At 34.1% G+C, this 21,434-nt stretch overlaps 1 protein-coding gene across 1 annotated transcript in view; it reads left to right on the forward strand.

The window, feature by feature from the left end:
- The window catches only part of LOC149070965 (mitochondrial glycine transporter A-like), a 70,059-nt gene that overhangs the window by 39,034 nt on the left and 9,591 nt on the right, over positions 1 to 21,434 (forward strand). The window contains exons 5-9 of the mRNA XM_089248338.1: positions 1,164 to 1,234; positions 4,256 to 4,361; positions 7,060 to 7,129; positions 12,251 to 12,349; positions 17,479 to 17,648. Coding sequence (XP_089104464.1) covers positions 1,164 to 1,234; positions 4,256 to 4,361; positions 7,060 to 7,129; positions 12,251 to 12,349; positions 17,479 to 17,648 — 516 coding nt within the window. The remainder of the gene's footprint in view (positions 1 to 1,163; positions 1,235 to 4,255; positions 4,362 to 7,059; positions 7,130 to 12,250; positions 12,350 to 17,478; positions 17,649 to 21,434) is intronic.

Below are 21,434 nucleotides of genomic sequence, written 5' to 3' on the forward strand. Positions count from 1 at the left end.
AGAGCTCCGCCTGAAACACCGAATTATTTTCATTCAACTTGCAAGACTATCTGTAGAGGAATTTGTTGTGTTGAACGACTACTGAAGCTGCTGCTACTCCACCTTCCATCTTTGAACCATCTTTGAAAATTAAAAGATCTTGCCGTTTAGGATGAGAGATTACCAGATCCAAAAACTGAAAAAGGAGGACAGTGCATATGCACCCCTAGTAACGTGCCTTATCCCAATTTCCTAATTGATGGTGCTACTATTCCAACCAATAAAATTGGCTACAATGATAAATTTTCCTAACTGTAAAACAACCATTAAAAAAAAAGCAGGAACAAAAAATTCTGGGACTTTGAAACTAAATCAAATCCTTAGAGTTCTATTGGTGAATGTGTGTAGGAAAAAAAAGAAAACACTCATAGTAATGAAGAAATGTGTGTTTCAAAGTGGTGAAAAAACATTTCCAGAGGGAAAAAAAAATCCAGAAACCTGAAAAAGGGGACAAGAGGAGCAAATTTTCCAAAACGTAGGAGGACACTTGAAATGACATCAAAAAGAGGACGGTTCATAACCCTTAGTGACTGGATCCCCTTGACAGTGCTTGCTGTGTGATAACAGCTTGCCAAATCCTGAAAGGTTGGTTTGGTGGTTGGACCATTTAATAATTTGTGGACTTTTCTCTTTCATTGTATTGACTCATGTTCCACTATTTCCATGGTTTAAGGGTTAAAAAAACTTAAATTATCGTATCTAAACCTTGCTTATATTTTTTTTTAATCGTAATTTATGGATCCTTTCAGAGTACGTTGTTTAAAACGTACGTTGTTTAGTGTTATGTAAACAAAATTATATTTGCTTTTTTTTCTGAGACTTCACATGAATAAAATTCTGTATTTCAGCAGAGAGCAGCAGGCCTACAACGATAAAATCTTCAAAACTTTACACTTCGCTCAAAGTTCGAAAAATATGTGGTAGATGGTACCAATATAACAAGCATTACACAGAAACAAGCTTCACGTTAGGTTCGGACATGGACATGCACATCCCAACATGTACCAATTCATTAGAAATTCTGCAGAGGAATATGGACGAAATGCATGTGTGGTTTAGTAGTAGTATATTTATGGTTTAGTGATTTAAGTTAGTTTTTTTTCACTTTCATTTTTTTTTTCTAGTCTATCATGCGGTGTGTTCCTGGCGTTGGAATGTATTTCAGTTCACTTCACTGGTTACAAGTAAATTTCGGGTAAGACGATGCTTCATTATATGATTGTATTGCAGCTTATTAAAATTATTTTATGTTCAGCAGAACCTCTTTATGCTGTCACTTTGAGTTGTCCCACCATTCATGGATGATGCATAAGTTAATATCATCACCAATTTTATATTTCACTAGAGCGGTAAAGCCCCCCCCCCCCCCACCAACTCCTCCAATGGAGCTAACTACTCGCCACATCTTCTTTAATTATAAAGCAAAATATTCCTCAGGCACTGCGAATGCGTGCAAACTAGTGATTCAATTGCCAGTTTCCCACTCTGATTTCGATAACTAATGCACTGCCATCATAAATACAACAGAATACTCGATGCACCGCAATACATATGTAATACACCATGATGGGCAATACAGCACAATAAGTAATGCACCACTATATGCAATGTACCACCATATCAGCAATACAACGAATTAAGTAGTGATTCACTATATACAGTGTATCACAACACACAAAGCACCACCATCGGCAATAAAGCACAATACTCAATCCCCCACTATATGCAGTGCACTACAATGAGAAGTACGGCAGAAAATGCAATGTACCACCATCGGCAATGCAGCAATAAGCAATGCATTGAATGACTGATAGCATTCACGAAGGGAAACGCATATTTTATGTGAACAGTATGTAGATGTGATTTCTCTATTCACACAGAAAGACTGACATGGAATTTTATTCTGCTCAGGGGCAATGCAGAACCTGCCTTGGGGGGGGGGGGAATTAATAAAAAAAAAAAATTCGAATTTTTTTAATTTTTTGATCGTGCCTGCAAAAGTTGGCACGTCTGAGCATAGTATGCGATGCATCGCAATAAGCAAAGTACTATAAAAAGCACTATAGTATGCAATGCACCACAATATGCATTAAATGCTGCATTACAATGAGCAATGCAGCACACGATGCACTACAATATGCAATGCATCACATTCAGTAATGCACCATTATTTTTGCAATGCACCGCAATCAGTAATGCACCATTATTTTTGCAATGCAGCACAATGTGCAATGAGAAGCAAGTATTCATCGTTGACTCAAAATGAAACCTGTCAATTTCCCTATAAAGAGATCTGTCCAATGTCCCGCCCTGGGTACCCGGACCCTGTTTTTTGGGAGCACTGGTCATGTATACATGGCTTGTGCATCTAGGTACATGCACAAAACTTGATCCCTATAGGTTAAGCGGTTCCCGATGTGTTCAGGAGTTAAATGAAAACTCTACCCAAAATCGTAACCAACTTCAGTAACACAAAAACGTAACAGATTTCCGTCACTCAAAAAATGTCACCCACTTCCGTAACATAAAATCGTCACTAATTTCGGTTGCTTAGAAACAGGCTTTTCGAGTTTGTGATTTTATATTATAGAGTAGATATGCATCATTTTCATGTGAAATTTTTTCTCTTTCTATATTAAATCATTAAACAATCCTTTTTGACCAAAATACTTCTCATATTTTGGGGAAGAAAGTCACTATTGTCACCTACTGTAAAGTAGTATAAAAATATGTTGGAAATTTTTCTTCACAAATGGAAGCATTATCTTGTTTTGTTTAAAGCTTTCTACTGGGGTTCTCAAACTTTTGTCATCTGTAGCTCCCTCACCAAATCCATGGCTCATCTGCGGCTCCCAAGTATAGTTTAGTAGATATTTTCTTTCATAAAAGAACCATTTTAAAGCATAGATAGACACACTAATCAATATCTCTAGCTTGCCACGATGCAGTCTTTAAAGAAACACTGCTGTAAAATAATATGAAAAAGATAGTGTTCCATATTTTTTTGCATACAATGCAGTGGAGTAATGTTTCCTTAATATTTTCTTACTACTCGTATGATCCAAAATAAAAAATTGCTCTCTTGATTTCAAAAACAGTTTAAGAGACACAACTTGAAAGAGCAGAAAATAATAATTTTAAGTCATTGGAAATGAGGCTGGTTACTTATGCAGGAATAAAAATTACATTACATGATTATTTATTGCAAAACTTTTGTAAAAACTTTCTTCGATTCATGAAATTAGAAATGACTACTGATTCATGGGCTGGATCAGAAGAGTTGTATTTGAAATCAGATTTCATGACAGTGCAGTTCCTATCTCTTTGACCACCTTGTATACTTAATAAAAAAGAACACCAGGTGGGCATAATATCTGAAATATGTGTCATTTGGGAATGGCGTGTTGCGTAAGGCATGCTTTTAGCCCACTTGGGTGTTCGTGTTCATAAACCATGACAAATTCGTAAATCAAAATGTTTGCAGCTAAAGCTTTTTGAAACTGAGGGTTGTTTGTATCATTGCTACTTAGTCATACATGCACCTTTTACACATTCCTCTGTGAAATTTCCAATGAAATGGTACATGTCCGCACATGTTGTGCGAGTATGTTTATATTCATGTTGGCAGAGAAGCTTGTTTTGTAGTCTGGCTGGTGCTGCCATCTGTCTTCCACATTTCGGTGTAAAGATGGTAAATTTTAGTTTTCATGTGTTGTTGTAAGTCATGTTAAAGGTCTGCCTGTTCTCTGTGGAGGTACTTTTTCAAATGTGAAACTGAACTGCATTCACAACCAGATTTCACAAAAAAGAACTGAATCACACAACAGCCGTGGATTACGAGCCTATTCAGAGAATGAATTATGCTCGTAAATTGAACTTCTACTGTAAATTTCTGTTCAAACATGCACACATGCACAAAGGATCATAATTGAAACTCTCAAGTGTGTGATATCCAACATTTTATGAACAAGAGCAAACGAAATTGTGGAAATAATGTTAAAGACACCACTGAAAAATGCTATATTGCATGTGGTAGATGTGCCCCACAATAATTCTTTACTCAAAACAAATGAATAGAATTGTGACTATGAATCACTATTGTGACGTGACATAAGCATGTGATGTCATATGATGTGATGTGATGGTCATAAATGTATATAATGTAAGAATTTTTGTTCTGTATCAAAATATATTATGTATATTTTTTTCCTTTCAGAAATGCTGATCCCAGGCCATTAGAATCAATATGTTTTGGCTGTACAGCTCGAACATTTGCTGCAACCACTTTGTTACCCATGACAGTGATAAAAACTAGATTTGAGGTACATCCTTGAAAAATTTTAATTTGTCAATCTGTTTTTAAAATGGATAATGAAGTTTTTGATTTCAAAATGTGGAGGATAATGATTCCATCAATTAAAAAGGAAATGAAAAATATACATAAATGAGTTTGTATCTGTATATATGTTCTATTTTTATTCATATGTTCTATTCAATATATGAATAGAACACATATATTCTATATTCAATATGTTCTATCTTTATTCATAATATGTTCTATCTTTATTCATAATATATTCTATCTTTATTCATAATATGTTCTATCTTTCTTTATAGTATGTTTAATCTGTACACCCAGTGGCCATAAAAATAGCAACATCCTGCTACTCACCATTAATATTGTGTGGGACATCTTCTGGCTTTGATGACAGCAGATATTCATCTAGGCAGAGACTCTACAAGTTGCTGAAACTATTAAGGAGGAATATTAGCCCATGCTAATGAAGTGGCAGCTCTTAATTCCCTCAGATTAGAAGGTGGTGCTTTAGAGCTTTTAACAGACCTTTCAACTTCATCCCACAAATGCTCGATTGGGTTCAGATAGGGTGACTGAGGAGGCCATATTGAAGCAATTGAAACTCTAAATCATGTTCCCCAAATTAATCTCAGATAATTCCAGCTCTGTGGGAGGGTGCATTTGTCCTGCTGGAAATACCCATTGTCGCTGTTGGGGTCGAATGGTCATAGTAACGGACTTGCATCTCAAGGACCCGGGTTTCAAAAGACCAGACAACCTTCTTCCATTCATCAAGTGCTCCATTTTGACATTCTCTAGCCAACAAAAGCAGTTTTCATTTTTGCAGCAAACTCAAAGGGACTCTTGCTGGTCACCGGTTGTTAAAACATTTAGTTTTAAGATCAGTCTTGTAGAGCATACAGATATGCTTTGCGATGATCCTGAGTTGTATTGTGCTGCAATTTGTTACATTGTAGCTTATCTGTTGCTGCACACAATGCATGTCTGTCATCTGGCACCTAGTTTGTTCACAAGCGATTTCTGCCCATTATTCCACTTTCCGCTTGAAGTTTTTGGCTTAACTGCCATTATTTGCAAACTCGAGACACTGTTGTATGAGAAAAGCTAAGAAAATTAGCCACTCTGGGAGATACTGAATCTGTCCCTTCTGGCACTCACAATCATGTTGCATTCAAAGTCACTCAAATCTCTTGTTTTCCCCACAAACAGGCAAACTGCAATGTTAACTGGTGTTTGTGACCAGGAGAAAGCTTTTCATGAGAAAATATGGTTTATTATGTCAGCACACATGCTGCACGGACAAGTCAAAGTTTGAGTGAGGGGTGTTCCTAATTTTTTGGTCACTGAGTGCGTGTTAACAATAAGTATTTTTAAAGATTTAAATGTTAAGTGTTTGATCTTATTTATTTTTGTGAATCAAATACAAATATGAGCATAAAAATAACACTAAGTAAACCCAAAATGTGATGTAAACAACAGCTAGATGCATTTTGGAACTGAATGAAGTTCCTTTTTCAGTAGAGTTAACAAAAGATGAAATAGAAAAAAATAGTGAGACCCTTTTTCCCCCTTCCATTTTGTCTTTTGTGAGCTATTGAAAAATATTCATACAGTTCTGAAATGCATCGAGCTGTTGTTTTCATCACATTTTGTGTTTATTTACGTTATGTTTCCTCACCCAAAAGGTAATTTATGTCTAAATATAAATGTAGCCACTCCAGAATTTTCACAAATTTTTGAAGCAATGGGAAAAACATACTGTAAACCTGTTTTGCAGACACCGTCGGGACAAAAAAATTCATTCCTAAAACTTAAAAAAGTTCGAAATGTGTATTGCCTAACCTGGGAAATTATTATTTGGCCATCAAATAAGGATGACCACATCTAAGTACCAGGTGTTAAAAGCGGGTTTTACTATTAGTTTGCAATCTTGTTGAATTTCAGTTAGACCTAGGCAATATTTGGTGAAACAATATTTAAATTTACCTAATTCAAATTTTGAAAAAACTAATTTGTTGCATTTAAATTTAATTTTCATAACGGAATGATTATTTGGGGGGGGGGGGGTGGGGTTCACAATAAAACAATCAGATTTGAACCAGTATAAAGAATGAAAGATATGATGTTTAAAGTCTCAAATAATACGAGTTAAATTTAAAAAATTTAAATATTTTGGAGAGGCACTTGTAGATATCTTCTTAAATTCTGAATTTTGGCATGCATAAGATTTCTGGCTTTTATTGGTGCGTAGAGGGTGCAACCCAGGCCTTTAGATCTAAACCTACTTCAGAAACTCCTGCAGTTAGGGTCGATGTAACGTGTTTTTTCCTTAAGATGACCCATGCATTGGATCCATTTATATACTGTATATCATATTTCTTAGAAATCACTTATTTATGCAATACAACAGTGAAGACATTAGGTATTCTAAATTTTCAACTTTCAGTTTAAAGTAATTTAAATAGAAGAATTTAGTGGTCCTTCTATTTTAATTATTTTAAACATCAGCCACCTCGTTGATGGTGGGAGTACATGCCTACTTAGTCTTTTAATCAAACTAGCATTCCTTTGCAATCCACATTGCATCTAATTTTTTTTATATCCTATATGAATAGCGTAGAGTGACAAGCTTCTTAATTGCTTAATGTTTTTTTTCTTTCAACCAGAATTTTTTCAACCTTCTTTTTATTTTTTATGTCTAGAGTGGAGTCTACACTTACAAAAGCCTTTCTGAAGCTCTATTCAAGATTTATAAGACAGAAGGAGCTAAGGGTAAGAGGACTTTGGGTGTTCATACATTGTTTTACACAAATAAAGTAATTAAATTTGATTCTTATTTCTCAGATCAATTCCTCCATCTCTTCTAAATAGAGCCAGATTGGTTAAAAAAATTTTTTTTTTCAACTTTGAGGTGCAAGTCTGTTTGGTGATATTTAAGTGCGAGTGCCCAGTCATGTGGTTGAAAATTCAGGCATCCGCTATATTCAACCATATGACTGAATATGGTTGAAAATTAAGGCAGCTTCCATATTCACTTCCAATTTTGAAAATAGATGACAACACGTGATGCACACAACTTTATTAATGAAATAAATTAAGAGCACACAGACATGACACTTTTTATTATACAACTATCCATAAGAAATTCATGAGAGGAATGCTCATATGGTACATGTGTGGTTTAGTAGTAACTTAATTTCCTGCTTACGAGTATAATCTGTGGCGGCATATAATCCACAGATGCAAATTTCACTACTTTGTGAAAAAATATTGTATAGACTGTGCATAGGCACATATAATTTTCATGTGAAAATTCTATTTATCTACAATAAAATCTAAAGAAATGGAAGACGCTCTTTTTTTTTAAAGAAAATATTCAAATTTTTCTACTTGCACTTATGTGCCATCAATAAATTTTTACAAATTCATTTTTTAAATATTTATTTGTATTCCAACCACACACACTAACATGGATGCAAAATTTGTGAGTAGCATGACATCAACATATAGTGCTCAATGGCTAAGATAGGCAGATGATTTTTACAAATTATAATAGCAAATTAACAATTTAATATGCTGATCATACTAACATATGATATAAAACTGCCTGTGGGCAAGAATCATGATTGTTGATCTGTGAGGGATTTTGAAAGACTGGTCAGATGATTTGGACATATCTTTATACTGAGAATTCATATTGACAATTGCTCATTAATTAATTTTGATAATTTCATCATTTTGTTGCCTTTGTTAGAGGCAGCCATGTTGATTTTGTTATTTAGTAAAACTTCCGGGTACACCAATCCTTAGATATTTCTCTGAGACGTGAAGCATGGTGTGTCTGGTCTTACAATGTATTTCAACCTCTCGGAAAAAGAAAACAAAAACCATTCAGATTAGATGCAGGAGTATATAATCTGCACATAGAAATTCTGCTGTTTCTAATGTATAGTCCTTGAATTATATGCAGGAAAATAGTAGTTTGTGTGTGTGTATATATATTATTCACTACCATAGTCAGCCTCGGAATAAATTTCCCATTCTTTTGTCTCAAAGTTGTGATACATGCCAACCACAGGTTTGACAAACCTGGAGTTGTCCTAGCTTTGAGTGTAAAAGGGCAAAGTCATTAAGATTTAAACTGTACGTTTTTCGAGTCTGCTTTTATTCACATAAAATGGATAGAATATCTTGAATGATTGAGTGAATATTCAAGTGAATATGAATATTTTTTCAATGCAATTGGTATGCAAGAAAAGTTAAACTTTTTATAGTGATTATGAAAAATATACAGAGTTGTGATTATGGATCACCCAATAATTACGTATGATTCCTTGTGAAAAACTAATATGGAAAAGGGCTTTGTTTTTTGATTTGACCCATAATTAATAAGTTAAAATGCTTTAAAAATTAATAATGTCACTTTAAAATCCTGCTAAACTCACCGAATGTACATCAAACGTATAACTTGGTGTTTTTAAAATAGGATAACAATGGTGCAACACTAAGGGAAATTTAGGATAGCAAACCTTTTTTTTCCTCTCTTGAGTGTGTGTTGCACTTTGCAGTTTTTGAAACTTTTAAATTTTTTCAAAACTTAAAAATTCATAAAATTTTATTGAATGATCAGATATCAAATTTTGAGGTTCATTTTACTAACACCTATCATATAAATATTCCTACAAAATTTCAATTTTTGGTGGAGTAGTTTTTAGTTTCTTATCTTTATGGATGAGATCAAAAACTTGGTCACGTTTACACTATAATTCATTAATTTTTTTTCTTAAAAAACAAATTAACCAGATTGACTGGAAATTTTTGTATTTGATTTTTAATTGCATAAAATATTTTTATTTTGAAATATCGACTTCAGCGGTCGAGACACTCCTTAAATGAACATTACAATTTCGAGATATTTTCTTTTATTTGCAATTCAGAAGTTTTGGAGGATTTACGTTACATCACAGCTTTTGATTGTAATTCTGCAGCATACTTACTAGATAACACAATAAGCTTGTTGAATGAAATTTTATTGAGATTAGTTATAAATTGTCATGATGAGGTTTAACAAATACAGTTCAAAATTTTTACGGCATCTCATTTATGTTGTGTGTGTATATGAAACTATATTAAAAACCATATTTAGAAAAACAGTAAAGAGATGGCTTTCATTTTAAAAATTGAGAGCTAAAGGTTCTCCCCCTTTTAAAGCTGATTGATTGCATGATTTTTCAGGGGGGGGGGGGGTTAAAATATAAGCGCGGCAAAATTAGCAGTGCCTAGGGCAGCAAGAGCCTGAACTCTGTCTCTACTAAGAGGGGTTCAGCTCAGAGCAACTTTAACCCTTATAAATATGCTCCAAAATGAAAATTCACCTGAAAAAACGATCAAATTCTGCATGAGTCATGCAGACTGAAATAAATTTCGAAATCGTGTCAAAATCTTTCTTATAATAAGGTTAAGTAAATTTATTAACATTTTAGTATGGTAAAAATTAGTTGTAGTCACAAGGAAATTGAAAATTTTCATTGCTTCATGTTATAGAAATATCTGAATTCACTAATTATTTAGAATGTCAATTCATAAAATAATTAGTTTGATTAAACTTTTCTGATTGAAAATCTTTGATATTATTTTACTGTTTCCTCCAGTCCCGTTTGTCATGCTACAATTTTTGCATCTTTCATTGGAGCTTTCTACGTGCAAACGGTTTTATTAAATTTTAAAAATTGCTCACATAAAATGTTGCTGTTTCAATGATCAACGTGTAATCTGATTAAAACATGTATGCAAACAGTAAACATGTATGCACCTTCTTTCAAAAAATTTGACTTGATAGTGAAGGAGGAAAAAGTATCAGGTTTTGGCAATAAAGTGTTGAGTTCGGGAAAAAAATTGCAAACATTTTAAAAATCTGGTGATAAATTTGCCAATATTAAGGGTGATATTATTAAATAATAAATTATTACATTACTAATCACAAAGAGAAGAAGCACTAATCTTGAAAGAAGACAATTGAACTTGACTTCTAATGCGATTCAATATTTCTGTTAATTTTCAAAAACTTTGCAATCTTTTGTTAGGGAAGTATTTTACTTTCGCTAGGTGTTTGGCATGTAACCGACTGTTACAAAAATTCAGAACATTACAACTCATTGAATGTTCGTGTAATCCTAAAGCAGGAAACACTTTTCGATATTAGTTTTTCGTAAGGAATCACATGTATAATTATTGGGTAGTCTATAGCTACCACCCTGTTTACAGGGTGATTACTTAATTCTCCTTGCCACATTTTACTGGTGAACTATGATCCTAGAAACATACTTCCAATTGGAAAAATTATCCAAATAATGGGTAGAATTCAGATATATGCCATTCATGTTGCAAGGGGTTGTATAGTTGTTAAAATAAGAATTAACTTTTTATATGGTTATCATGTTCTCAAAAACCCAATTAGAAAGTTGTTATCCTGTCTCTTGAGGCCAACAAAACAACTTGCTGAACAAGTGCAATATTTACAGAGATATTTGAATATAAAAATAAGGGAAAAGTTGCGGGGGGGGGGGAAGGGAGAGGACAGCATCAACTAATATATCTCTTCTTTTCCTATTTATGTTAATCTTTCAAAACTTTCCATCAAATTTTAAATCCAAATGTCTCTGAGCAAATATTGCACTTAAAACATGAAAATTTTTTTGTTGGCTTCAGGAGAGACAGGGCAACAACTTTCTAATTGGGTTTTAGAGAACAGGGTGTCTGTATAAAAATTTAATTTTTTTAATTTTAATAACTATTTAACCCCTTGCAACATGAATGAGGTATCCAAGTTCTACACATTATTTGGATGCTTTTTCTAATTGCAAATATGCCTCTAGGACCAACTGTTTGCCAGTAAAATACGGCAAAGGGAATTAATTATTACCCTGTTTATAAAATTAGTTTTTCCGTGGCTGTCTGTTCTTTGTATAAATCTAAAATTTTAGGTTGATTGTCACGAAATTTTACATAACTACCAAACAAGACCAGACTTGAATGATAGGCTGGCTACTTTAAAAGTTCGTCAGAGCTGAGCAAATGTCCCAATTGGGCAAAACAACTGTTGGACAACAATGGTTCATGGGCCTCAACTGAATGTTTACTTTGGTCAGTGTGGCTCTCAAACAATACATTTCAGACATGTTTACTCCTTTACAATGGTTTGGTGATTTAATGCTTACAGTATATGAAGAAAACCTGGGCAGCACTAGGTTTTAGTAGCTAGTCTATGTATATAAAATTGATTTTCTGTGTGTATGTTCTCTATACAAATCTACAATTTTTGATTGGCGTCTAATTTTGCATATGTACCAAATGGGACCAGATTTGTACAATAGGCTACATTAAATGTTCGTCATACCTGGGCAAATGTCCAAAATGGGCAAAAAACTTGTTGGGCAATGATGGCTCCTGGGCCTCAACAATCACATTCGGAATGTTTACTTCATTTTGGTTATCTAGCAATGTGTTTCAGACAATCGTATACCTTTATAGTGGTTTTTAACTTCTTTAACGCTGCCGGTATTATAGTTTATTCCTTTACAATGGTTTATGATTGGTGGTCATCACTTATTCAATTCTCCCAGTGATTGAAGAAAATCCATGCAATGCTGGGTATTATAGCTAGTTTGTTATAAAAATGAAATTATCATTGTAGAAAGAAATCTTAAAATATTCATATTGCACTCATATTTTATAGTGTAGTATTTTATATATGGAAAATTTTAACCTTTAAAACGATTTTCTGTAAATTAAAAAAAAATCATTTGGTGTTGAAAATTATGAAAATATGTTATTTTTACTGGGTTCGTTTGAAATTTTTTGGAATTTCATTTTTATCATAACATTTTTCCCTAGGTCTTTTTTCCGGTTTAGTTCCAACACTAATCCGTGATGCACCATTCTCAGGAATTTATCTGATGTTTTACACACAGACCAAAAGAATGGTTCCTTCAAGTAAGTTCCACCGATTATCCTTTTTTTTTATCCTATCATTTCTTTTGTATCCAAGATGCATTTTCCCCAATGCTATTGAAAATAAGATTTACTGTCTCATATGATTCACAATTTGACAAATACTTATTTACTTTGGAAAAATTATACATCAATTTTTTTTTTTTGTGCTTTGGTTCTTGTCAACCACCTACATTACAAGATGAAATTTCTAGAACTAATTTATTTTTTTCTTCATACAGCTGGGTTTCACTGTAGTTAAAAAAATAAAAGTACAATCTGAAAAAGAAAAACTCCATCACCAAATTTTCGTATGGTTTTCTTAAAATGCCATTTTCTTTCTTGTTAGGATTCGATTCTACATACCTTTTCGTTTGCTGATCACAAGTGGTTTGATGTGAGTATGGCTAAAATGCAGAAGGTTTTGTATTTATAACTTCTTTGTCCACAAGTTGTCTAGAATTTTTTCCTCATCAGACGCTTGTAATGCATCTCATTTTATATAAGATGCATTAACATAAAAAACTGGCAAGTTTATCTCATTACTAGGGTGAACATAGATAAAATAATTGCAGTAGATTTTGTACAGGTTTGCTCACAAATATTGATTTCACGGATGAGTGCCCATTAGAGGAAATTTTACAATCATTGATTTTCTTTAAAATATGCAAATTTTACTATAGAGCGAAATTTTTTGACCATCCTTCTATTTCATAAAACTTAGTGTAGTGGAACTTGAATAAGATAAATGTTATAGTAGGGCGTTACTGTGCTAACCATGGGCATAAATTAAGTTCATTTTATACAGTACCAAACTGCTGAAAAGGTGAAATCTTATTCTTTAGTGTAAAATCATCCCATGACAATTTGCATGAGATTTTTACTATTCAAAAATGACCAATCAAATGGGAGATGGATCAAATAGTTTTCACTCATGAAAAGATCTATTACTCTTGTGAGATTTACATGCATTCAGGACTTTCTACAATCAGGACTTTGATTGTAGAAATTTTTGAATATTTTTTTGATTTCTTACTTAATTTTTTCGTCTATATACTATATTGTCCTCCTCATGCCAGAAGCATGATGTAAATTCTTGGGCATAAAAAGAACATGAGAAATGACGTTTGAATATTTATTCTACCCATGTTACTCTTTTTTTTTCAAACCAAGCAGATACCTGCCAATTCTCCGGATTTAGACAGGAGACTCTGGATTTTTAACCCTTCCTCCCGGCTCTCTGGATTTGTTAAAACTTCTCCAGATTTTGGCAGAAAATTTGATTTTCCACGAGCTTGAACGTCGTCCTGCCATCAATGACTACTGTTATTCTTAGGGAAAACACCCATAGAGGGCAGCCTTGGTCATTTCTGTTGAGCAGCCATAAAAAAAAAGTATTGGTGATCACATTTAAGCAACTGGCAAAGATGTGACTGTTTATGTAGCATTTATCGGCAATCATTTATCAGGGGTATTACCTTGGTTGCCAAAATTCCTGTATAATCATTATTGTATTCCATTAACAGTCATGCCATAAACACAATAATTTTTTTCGTCAGCAGATATGTATTTTGAGGTTTTTTAATTGTTTCTCTGATTAAATATTTTGTCGGAAAGAAAATATAAAACTGCTTTTAAGAGTTCGTATACCCAAGATTATCGATCACTGATAGCATCCACAAAAGGAAACATTTATGTACAGTATGCAGATGTGATTTCCCTATTGTGCATGGAAAGACTGACATCGAATTATATTCTGCTCTGGGACAATGCAGAACCTGCCTGGGGGTGGGGAGTTGAAAATTTTTCTTAATAGATGAAAAAAAAATTCTGATTGGGTTTATGAGCGGCAGGGGTACCCCCCTCTAGAGAATCTCTGGATTCCAAAAGTTTTGGCACGTCTGCAAGCAGGAGTCCGGTATATTGCCATGGGCAATTTAGTGCCGATTGAGTTGTTACGGAAGTGTATCTAACAGTCTGAGTGCGTGTGAATTTGTAGTGCTGCCATCTATATTACAAATTCTGAGTGAAGTGTTATGTTTCAATAATTGTACTGTTGTAAGCCGGTTGCTCTCTGTGTGTGCAAGACTTTTTTTACGGTGAGATCGACTCACATTCGTGCCTGAAAGTTAAAAACCACAGAAAATCAACTTCAGCTGACCACCACTGTGGCAGCGGTGGGGGTTTGAACCCAAGGCCTCATGATGAGAGTCCATCATTCTGACCACTTGACCACCACAGCAAACCCATGTTACTCTATGGAAGTTATTTTCTTTAAACATTTCATAACATGCTCGGACACATATTTGCTTTTCTGGCAAAACTTAAAGAGAATTTATGTTTTTGGCATGAGAAGGGGGCGATATATTAGACAAGGCGTTTTTAAATAATGTATAAATAGTAAAACTTAGTTCTTTATAATGCAGTATATTTTTACATTGTACAAAAGAGAAAATGAATATTGGAACTTATTCTCAAGAGGAGACACTAATAGATCGAAATACCACTGTGTTTATGTCTTCGTAGTATAAAAGAATTATACAGTCGGATCCACTTTTAACAAACTCCCACTTTGCAGGCAAATTAATGCATTTTGTTTGGTACAATACTAACTGTATATTAATTTTGATACTTTTAGCCAGCAGGTATGAAATGAGGTATTTATGGTATATAACAAGAAACTGAAAGGAAAATTAAAAAAAAAAATTAATGTAGAAAATGAGAGAATGAAAAGTAAATGTTCAACTAAAACCAAAAAACTGTTAGAATTAGTGTTACAGCTATTGTAATACAAATACAACGCCACAACAGGCAAACTGCCCAACGAGGTGGCTGAGAAAAAGATGCCCATAATAAATATGGATGTCATATATTTCAAAAATACAGCAACCCAATTAAAAACAAAATAGCAATGCAGATAATTACTTGACTAGGGATATGAGAGAGAGTTAATAGAACAATAGTTCAGCAGAAGGCATCCCCCCTCCCCCCACCTTAAGGATTAAGGGAAACACTTTTTCAATAAAAGAATGATGGGCACATGGAAAATGAAGATTAGAAACTGACCAACCAGAAATTTTTAAATATCTAATTCAGCCCTTGCTAAATTAGAAACTATTGCATTAAATAACACCTAAATAATACAGACCAGGGTTGTTTGGTTTGAATCAAGTGGTTTTTTTTTTCTTTCAAGAAGTCACATAAAAGTGGCATAAATATTTTTTCCCTTTTTGAAAATACCATATTAGTTCATTATTAGCCAAAATTTTTCATTACTACATTTTCTGTTCTTGGGGTACATTCAGGTGGTAAATTAACTTTGAATGGTATAAGGGTTTTTTTCCCAAAAAAAATCTGATAAGATACTAATTGAGTTATGATTTTGCTCTGACTGGCTATCGTTTCCATTCTGCGAGCAAATTTCCCACAAGTTAGATTGAGTACATCGTTGTCTATTTTAGATTTTTAAGTACTTTTTGCCCCCGGTTTGCCATACTAAATTCTATTGCTTCAGGAATATTCATGCAAATTTTCAAGTCATTCTGACCAGTGGTTCTTATTTTAGTGTTTTGAATTGGAAGTTATACCGTCAAATTGTAAAACACAAATAATAAAATTACAATAAAAGGGGAATTTTCCTCATATCCATAGGCTATTTGTGTATTAAATTAATTTTCTGCCTGCCTGTCTGTGTGTGTGTTCTGTATACAAATTCACAATTTTAGACCAATCCCCATTCAAGTTTTGCCCATACACCAAACTTGGGTCTGACTTGAATGATAGGCTACTTTAAAAAGTTAGAGTCGGAAAAATGCCTGAAATGGTCAAATTGTCTACTATAAGCACTTGATTTTGGAGATTTGATTTGAAAATAGATTTAGCAAGTGATCTAATGTGAGTATTGTTGCTGGGATCTTTCCAAGCTCACATGCTCTTCATTATAAGTGAATCCGACTGTATTTGGATTGGTTTTTATCCTAAGTTATAGTTTTTATATTTTATACTATCATTTACCCATTTTATTTTTTATGTAAATTTTGTGCTAGTCATTTTATTTTTAATTGTTCATTGGTTTGGTACAGCATGGCCATGATGGTTCTTGTTAGTGCCAAAGGAAAAAAAATGTGTTTTAAAGGGAAAAACATTTTTCCTGCACATTAGCCGGCGCGCTGGGGAACATTAAGGGAGACTAGCCATGCCACAAGAATACACATACTTTTCATCATGCTGAGGGAAATTTAAACCAGATTCTGGAAAATTCTTGAATTGACTGAATGCATATTACTACTTAACCCTATGTGCACCTTGTACACATTTCTGTATGGAATTTCTAATGAATTGGTACATGCAGGAATATGCATGTATGTGTTATGAACCTAACGTGAAGTGTATTTCTGTATAATGCTACCATCAGTTTTTTTCTAAACATGAGTGAAGTATAATGATTGAATAATTATACCATTGTAGGCTTGTTGTTCTCTGTGGCGAGCAACAGGCCTACAACAGTACAGCGGTTAAATGCGTACTGTGATCCTTTTAAACCTCACTTTTCCTGGCATGCTGAAAATGGACTAGACCCCAATGTTCAAAAATCTGATGTCCTTTGAGTTTGGTGGCATGCCGGGGAAATATGGTATGTATATATGTATAAAATTAATCCAACTGTATTTGGTGTTAGGGGCCATTCAAGTATTACATAAGCAGATTTTCAGCTTTTCAGCCTTTTTTGACCTTGTCAGCAAAACACTGCCTGCCTCTCCCCCCCCCCCCCCCCCCCAGGAAAATTTCTTCAGCAGCTTAGAACATAACATATTATCAAAAAGGGATGGCTGATGACGTAAGCAACCTTCAAACCCCCCTCTATGCTGACGTAATATTTGAATGACGTTTTTTTTTTTGATTACTTCAAAGTACAAAAACTTTTATTTTATTAATTTAACTTCATATCTAATATTTTTTTTCATGCTAATTTACCATTTTATTAAATTTAAAATTTATCATTGGTTTTAACAAATTTAAACACAAAAGAAAATAATTGTTTTTCCCCCTGATGTTGATTCTCTAAATATATATTGGTGTGTGTATATATATATATATATTTATTTCTGTATTTAATTTTTATTTAATCATAGATATTGAGAGGCATATTGCATCAGCAGCTCCTATCAATTTTACGTGTGGGATGGTAGCAGGTGTATTGGCATCTGCCGTGACACAACCTCCAGATGTGATTAAGACAAAGATGCAGCTTTATCCTTCCAAATATACCTCAGTTACTGTTGCAGTCAAGTGTATTTGCAAAGTATGTTTTACCTGATTAAATAATTATAAGCATGTTTAAATTAAATTGAACAATCATTGAAACCATAATACAAGTAGGATTGCCAAAAACAGAATTTTAGATGCCCAATCGCAATTTTAACAATATTTAATGATGGAATGACACAATGATATAAAATCATTTCTAGTGACCATTGAAGACACCTTGTAGATAATACACCTGACTCCAAAGATAAGACTTACAGTTGTAACATAACTTAGGTTTTAATTATTAACAACAGAACATTATTAGTTTAACATACATATTAGCAACGCAATGCCAGTGCGTGTACAGACAAGTGAGAAGTTAAAAGTATTTAGCAAGAGTAGTCGATCGTAGCTTGCTACTTATATACATTGAAAGTTAAATGATGTTACTCCTTGGCTTCATTTGTATGATGCCGTCGTAAGAACTTCCCTTCCAGCACGTCGGAGAGGTTGCTAGTTCAAACTCAGCGTATATGTCACTTGACCAGGATGAAGTAAGAAACTATGACGTCGGCTTGGCTATTGCAATGGACCAGGAATTAGGAAACAGGCTCTTCTCCCAGATCTTGTGGTAGTGCCAGTTTTTGAAACCTCAGGCTTGTCATCTGAAATAGGTTCTGCTACACTTGAGGAATCTGCTAAAACAAAAGAAGGTTTAATACGATTCACATGAAGAATTTTTCACTTCTGCCAAGGACGTGGTATGGACAGTCATAGGGAAAGTGTCCACATGCACTCTGCCACGAAGCTGGGCTGGAAGAGATCTCGGCAACGGGATAAGTCCAGTGGCAAAGTTCTGGCATTCATTCATTCAGTGTCCACATGCAAAAATACATGTGTACAGTTCTTTAAGCCTTTGTGTAAAAAAGTTCTGTTTGGAATGACGAGAAACTTTTACGGGACAGAGTTTTTCCATATTTTCCTTCAAATGAATCACAAATTCATGTGCTAGTTTGCGTATGTCTTTTCGACATAAAGAATTCACCCAGAAGTCTGTGTTGTTCTGTATATTACTTTCAAAGGTGTAGCACCAACATTTCCTTATTTGTAGCTCTTATGCCAAGTACAGACCTGCCAACTCTCCCGATTTTTCATCCTTCTTCCTGCTCTCCGGATTTTGGTGGGAAATTAGATTTTAAGCGAGCTTTTACGTTGTCGTTAAGGAAAACACCCATAGAGGACAGCCGTACTCATTTCCATCGCTCGAGCAGCCATAAAAAAAAGTCTGTGTGACCGCATTTAAGCAACTGGCAAAGAGGCGACTTCAATTTCGTAGCGTTTACCAGCAATCATTTATCAGGGGCATGACCTTGGTTGTCGAAATTCCTGTATAATCGTTATTGTATTCCATTAACAGCCGTGTGGTAAACATGTTTTTTCGTCCGTACCTTTGTAATTTGATTTTTTTTAAATAGTTTCTTCTGATTAAACATCTTCAGAAAGAAAATATAAAACGTTAAGCTATATACAGCTAAATATAAAGCTTTTAAGAATTCATATACCCAAGATTATCAATCACTGATAGCATCCACGAAAGGAAACACTTATAATTTATGAACAGTATGTAGATGTGATTTCTCTATTCTGCATGGAAAGACTGACATGGAATTCTATTCTTCTCAGGGGCAATGCAGAACCTGCCTTGGGGGGGGGGGGATGTAACTTTTTCTTAATTTATTAAAAAAAAAAAATTCCGAATTTTTTTTTTATGAACTTTTTTTGATAGAGTCTATGAGTGGGGGGGGGGGGGAGAGATTCCCCCCTCAAGAGAATCTCCGAATTTCAAAAGTTGGCACGTCTTCAAGTAGTATGATAGGAAGTACTTCACACCAGTTGTGTTCTGCTTCTTGAACTTTTGTCTTTATAGCAGATTTGAGAAACCTATGAAATCCTTCTATTATAGAATTCGACTGTCGATGATATGCCGTTGTTTGGTTTCTTTTAATTCCTAACAGTCTGTTAAGATGCAATGACAGTTCACTTTCCCATTGAGTTCTAAGATCACTGGTAATTGTGTCTTGGCTCTTTATATCAACTAATGGCAAAGCGGTGGCACCAAGTACAGCCATCTGGTATAACGATCAACGATCATAAGCAGGTAGCGATAGCCACGTCAAATGGGCAACAGTCCCACAATATCTATGTGAATTTTTAAAGAAACAATCACTAGGCAAAGGAAAATCGCCAAGAGGTGCACAAGTGTTTGTGTATTTTTGATTTTTGACAAGGCAAACATTGCCTACAACACTTCTCATAATCACTATTCAGACAGGGCCAAATGAAGCGTTCTTTAAGAAGTTTTGCAGTGGCATGAATGCCTGGGTGGGATATTTCATGTAATTGTTTTAAAACTGCTGCCTCGATATTTCTGGAGCATATGGTCGAATTATATTAGTGGAAGTATCACAAAAAAGTAGTATGTTGTCAGGAGGGAACATAACATCTTTAAAAATAAGATCAGTATTATGGGAAGTTTTTAATGTTGCTAATTCAGTGTCATTTTTCTGTGCTTCAGCCAATTCTCTATAACTTATGCTCGGGCAAGCTATCTTATCGACACAAGATTGTGTATTGGCGACAATATTTGATGCACCAGGAATGTATTTAATATTAGTCGAAAATTGACTAATATGTCAATAACAAGTGTCGAGTTTTCCTAGGAGAACTTTTTCTCAATTTTTTGCTTGAAAGCAAACACGAGAGGTTTATGATTACTCAGGATTTCAAGCTCTCTGCCCTCTATCATATGAGCAAAATAACGGATAGAGGAATATACTGCTAATAACTCTCTATCATACATAATATAATTACAATCAGTTGACGTTAATGTTCTAGAGAAAAATGCTAGTGGTTGTAATTGAAAATTTTTTTCTTGTTGAAGTATACCACCAATTGCTACCAAACTAGCATCGACATGCAAAGAAATTTTGGCGTTTACAACTGGGTGAGTGAATAATGTTGCATTCGCAATAGCATTTTTGCAATTTTTGAACGCCTCTAATGATTCCTTTGTCCACTGAATAGGGCTTAGATCTTTCTTTTTTTTTGGTTATGAAGGAGTTTAAATACAGTTTGTTTCTCCGCTGCTCTAGAAATGAATCTATGATAAAAATTGAACATTGCCAAAAATCTGCATAGTTCTGAAACGTTTTTTGGAGTTGGATAATCAACAAAAGCTGAAACTTTTTCTGGTGAAGGAGTTATGCCCTTAGCAGAAATGACATACCCTAAAAATGGAAGTTTAGACTTTCCGAAATTACATTTTTCAACATTTAGTACAATTCCATAATCATTAAATTTTTAAAATACTTTTTTTTATATGTGTCATATGTTGTTCTTTACTACTGGAAGAAATCAACACGTTGTCCAAGTATGGAAAACAGAACTCAAGGTCTCAGAAAACATTATGTATAAAGTGTTGAAATGTTTGCGCTGCATTACAAAGTCCAAAACGCATTTAGTGAATTTGTAAAGATCAAATGGTGTAATGACGTTAGTTTTTGGGATAGAGCTTAGTTTTAAAGGAACCTGGTGATATGTACGGACCAAGTCCAATTCAGTGAATATTACTTTTCCATTTAAATTGTATGCAAAATCATGCAAGTGCAGAAGAGTATATCGATCTGGGATCGTTATGGCATTTAAACGCTGGTAATCTCCACAGATTCGCCAAGTACCACCAGATTTAGGTACCATATGTATATGATATTGGTCCATGGGCTCTTAGACGGTCTGCACAACCCAATTTTTACCATATAATCAAATTCTTGTTTAGCAATTT

Source organism: Pholcus phalangioides, unplaced genomic scaffold, assembly GCF_987345545.1.
Source record: "Pholcus phalangioides strain wild (caught in Gottingen) unplaced genomic scaffold, Ppha-v1.0 ptg000020l_1, whole genome shotgun sequence".
Classification (NCBI taxonomy): Eukaryota; Metazoa; Arthropoda; class Arachnida; order Araneae; family Pholcidae; genus Pholcus; species Pholcus phalangioides.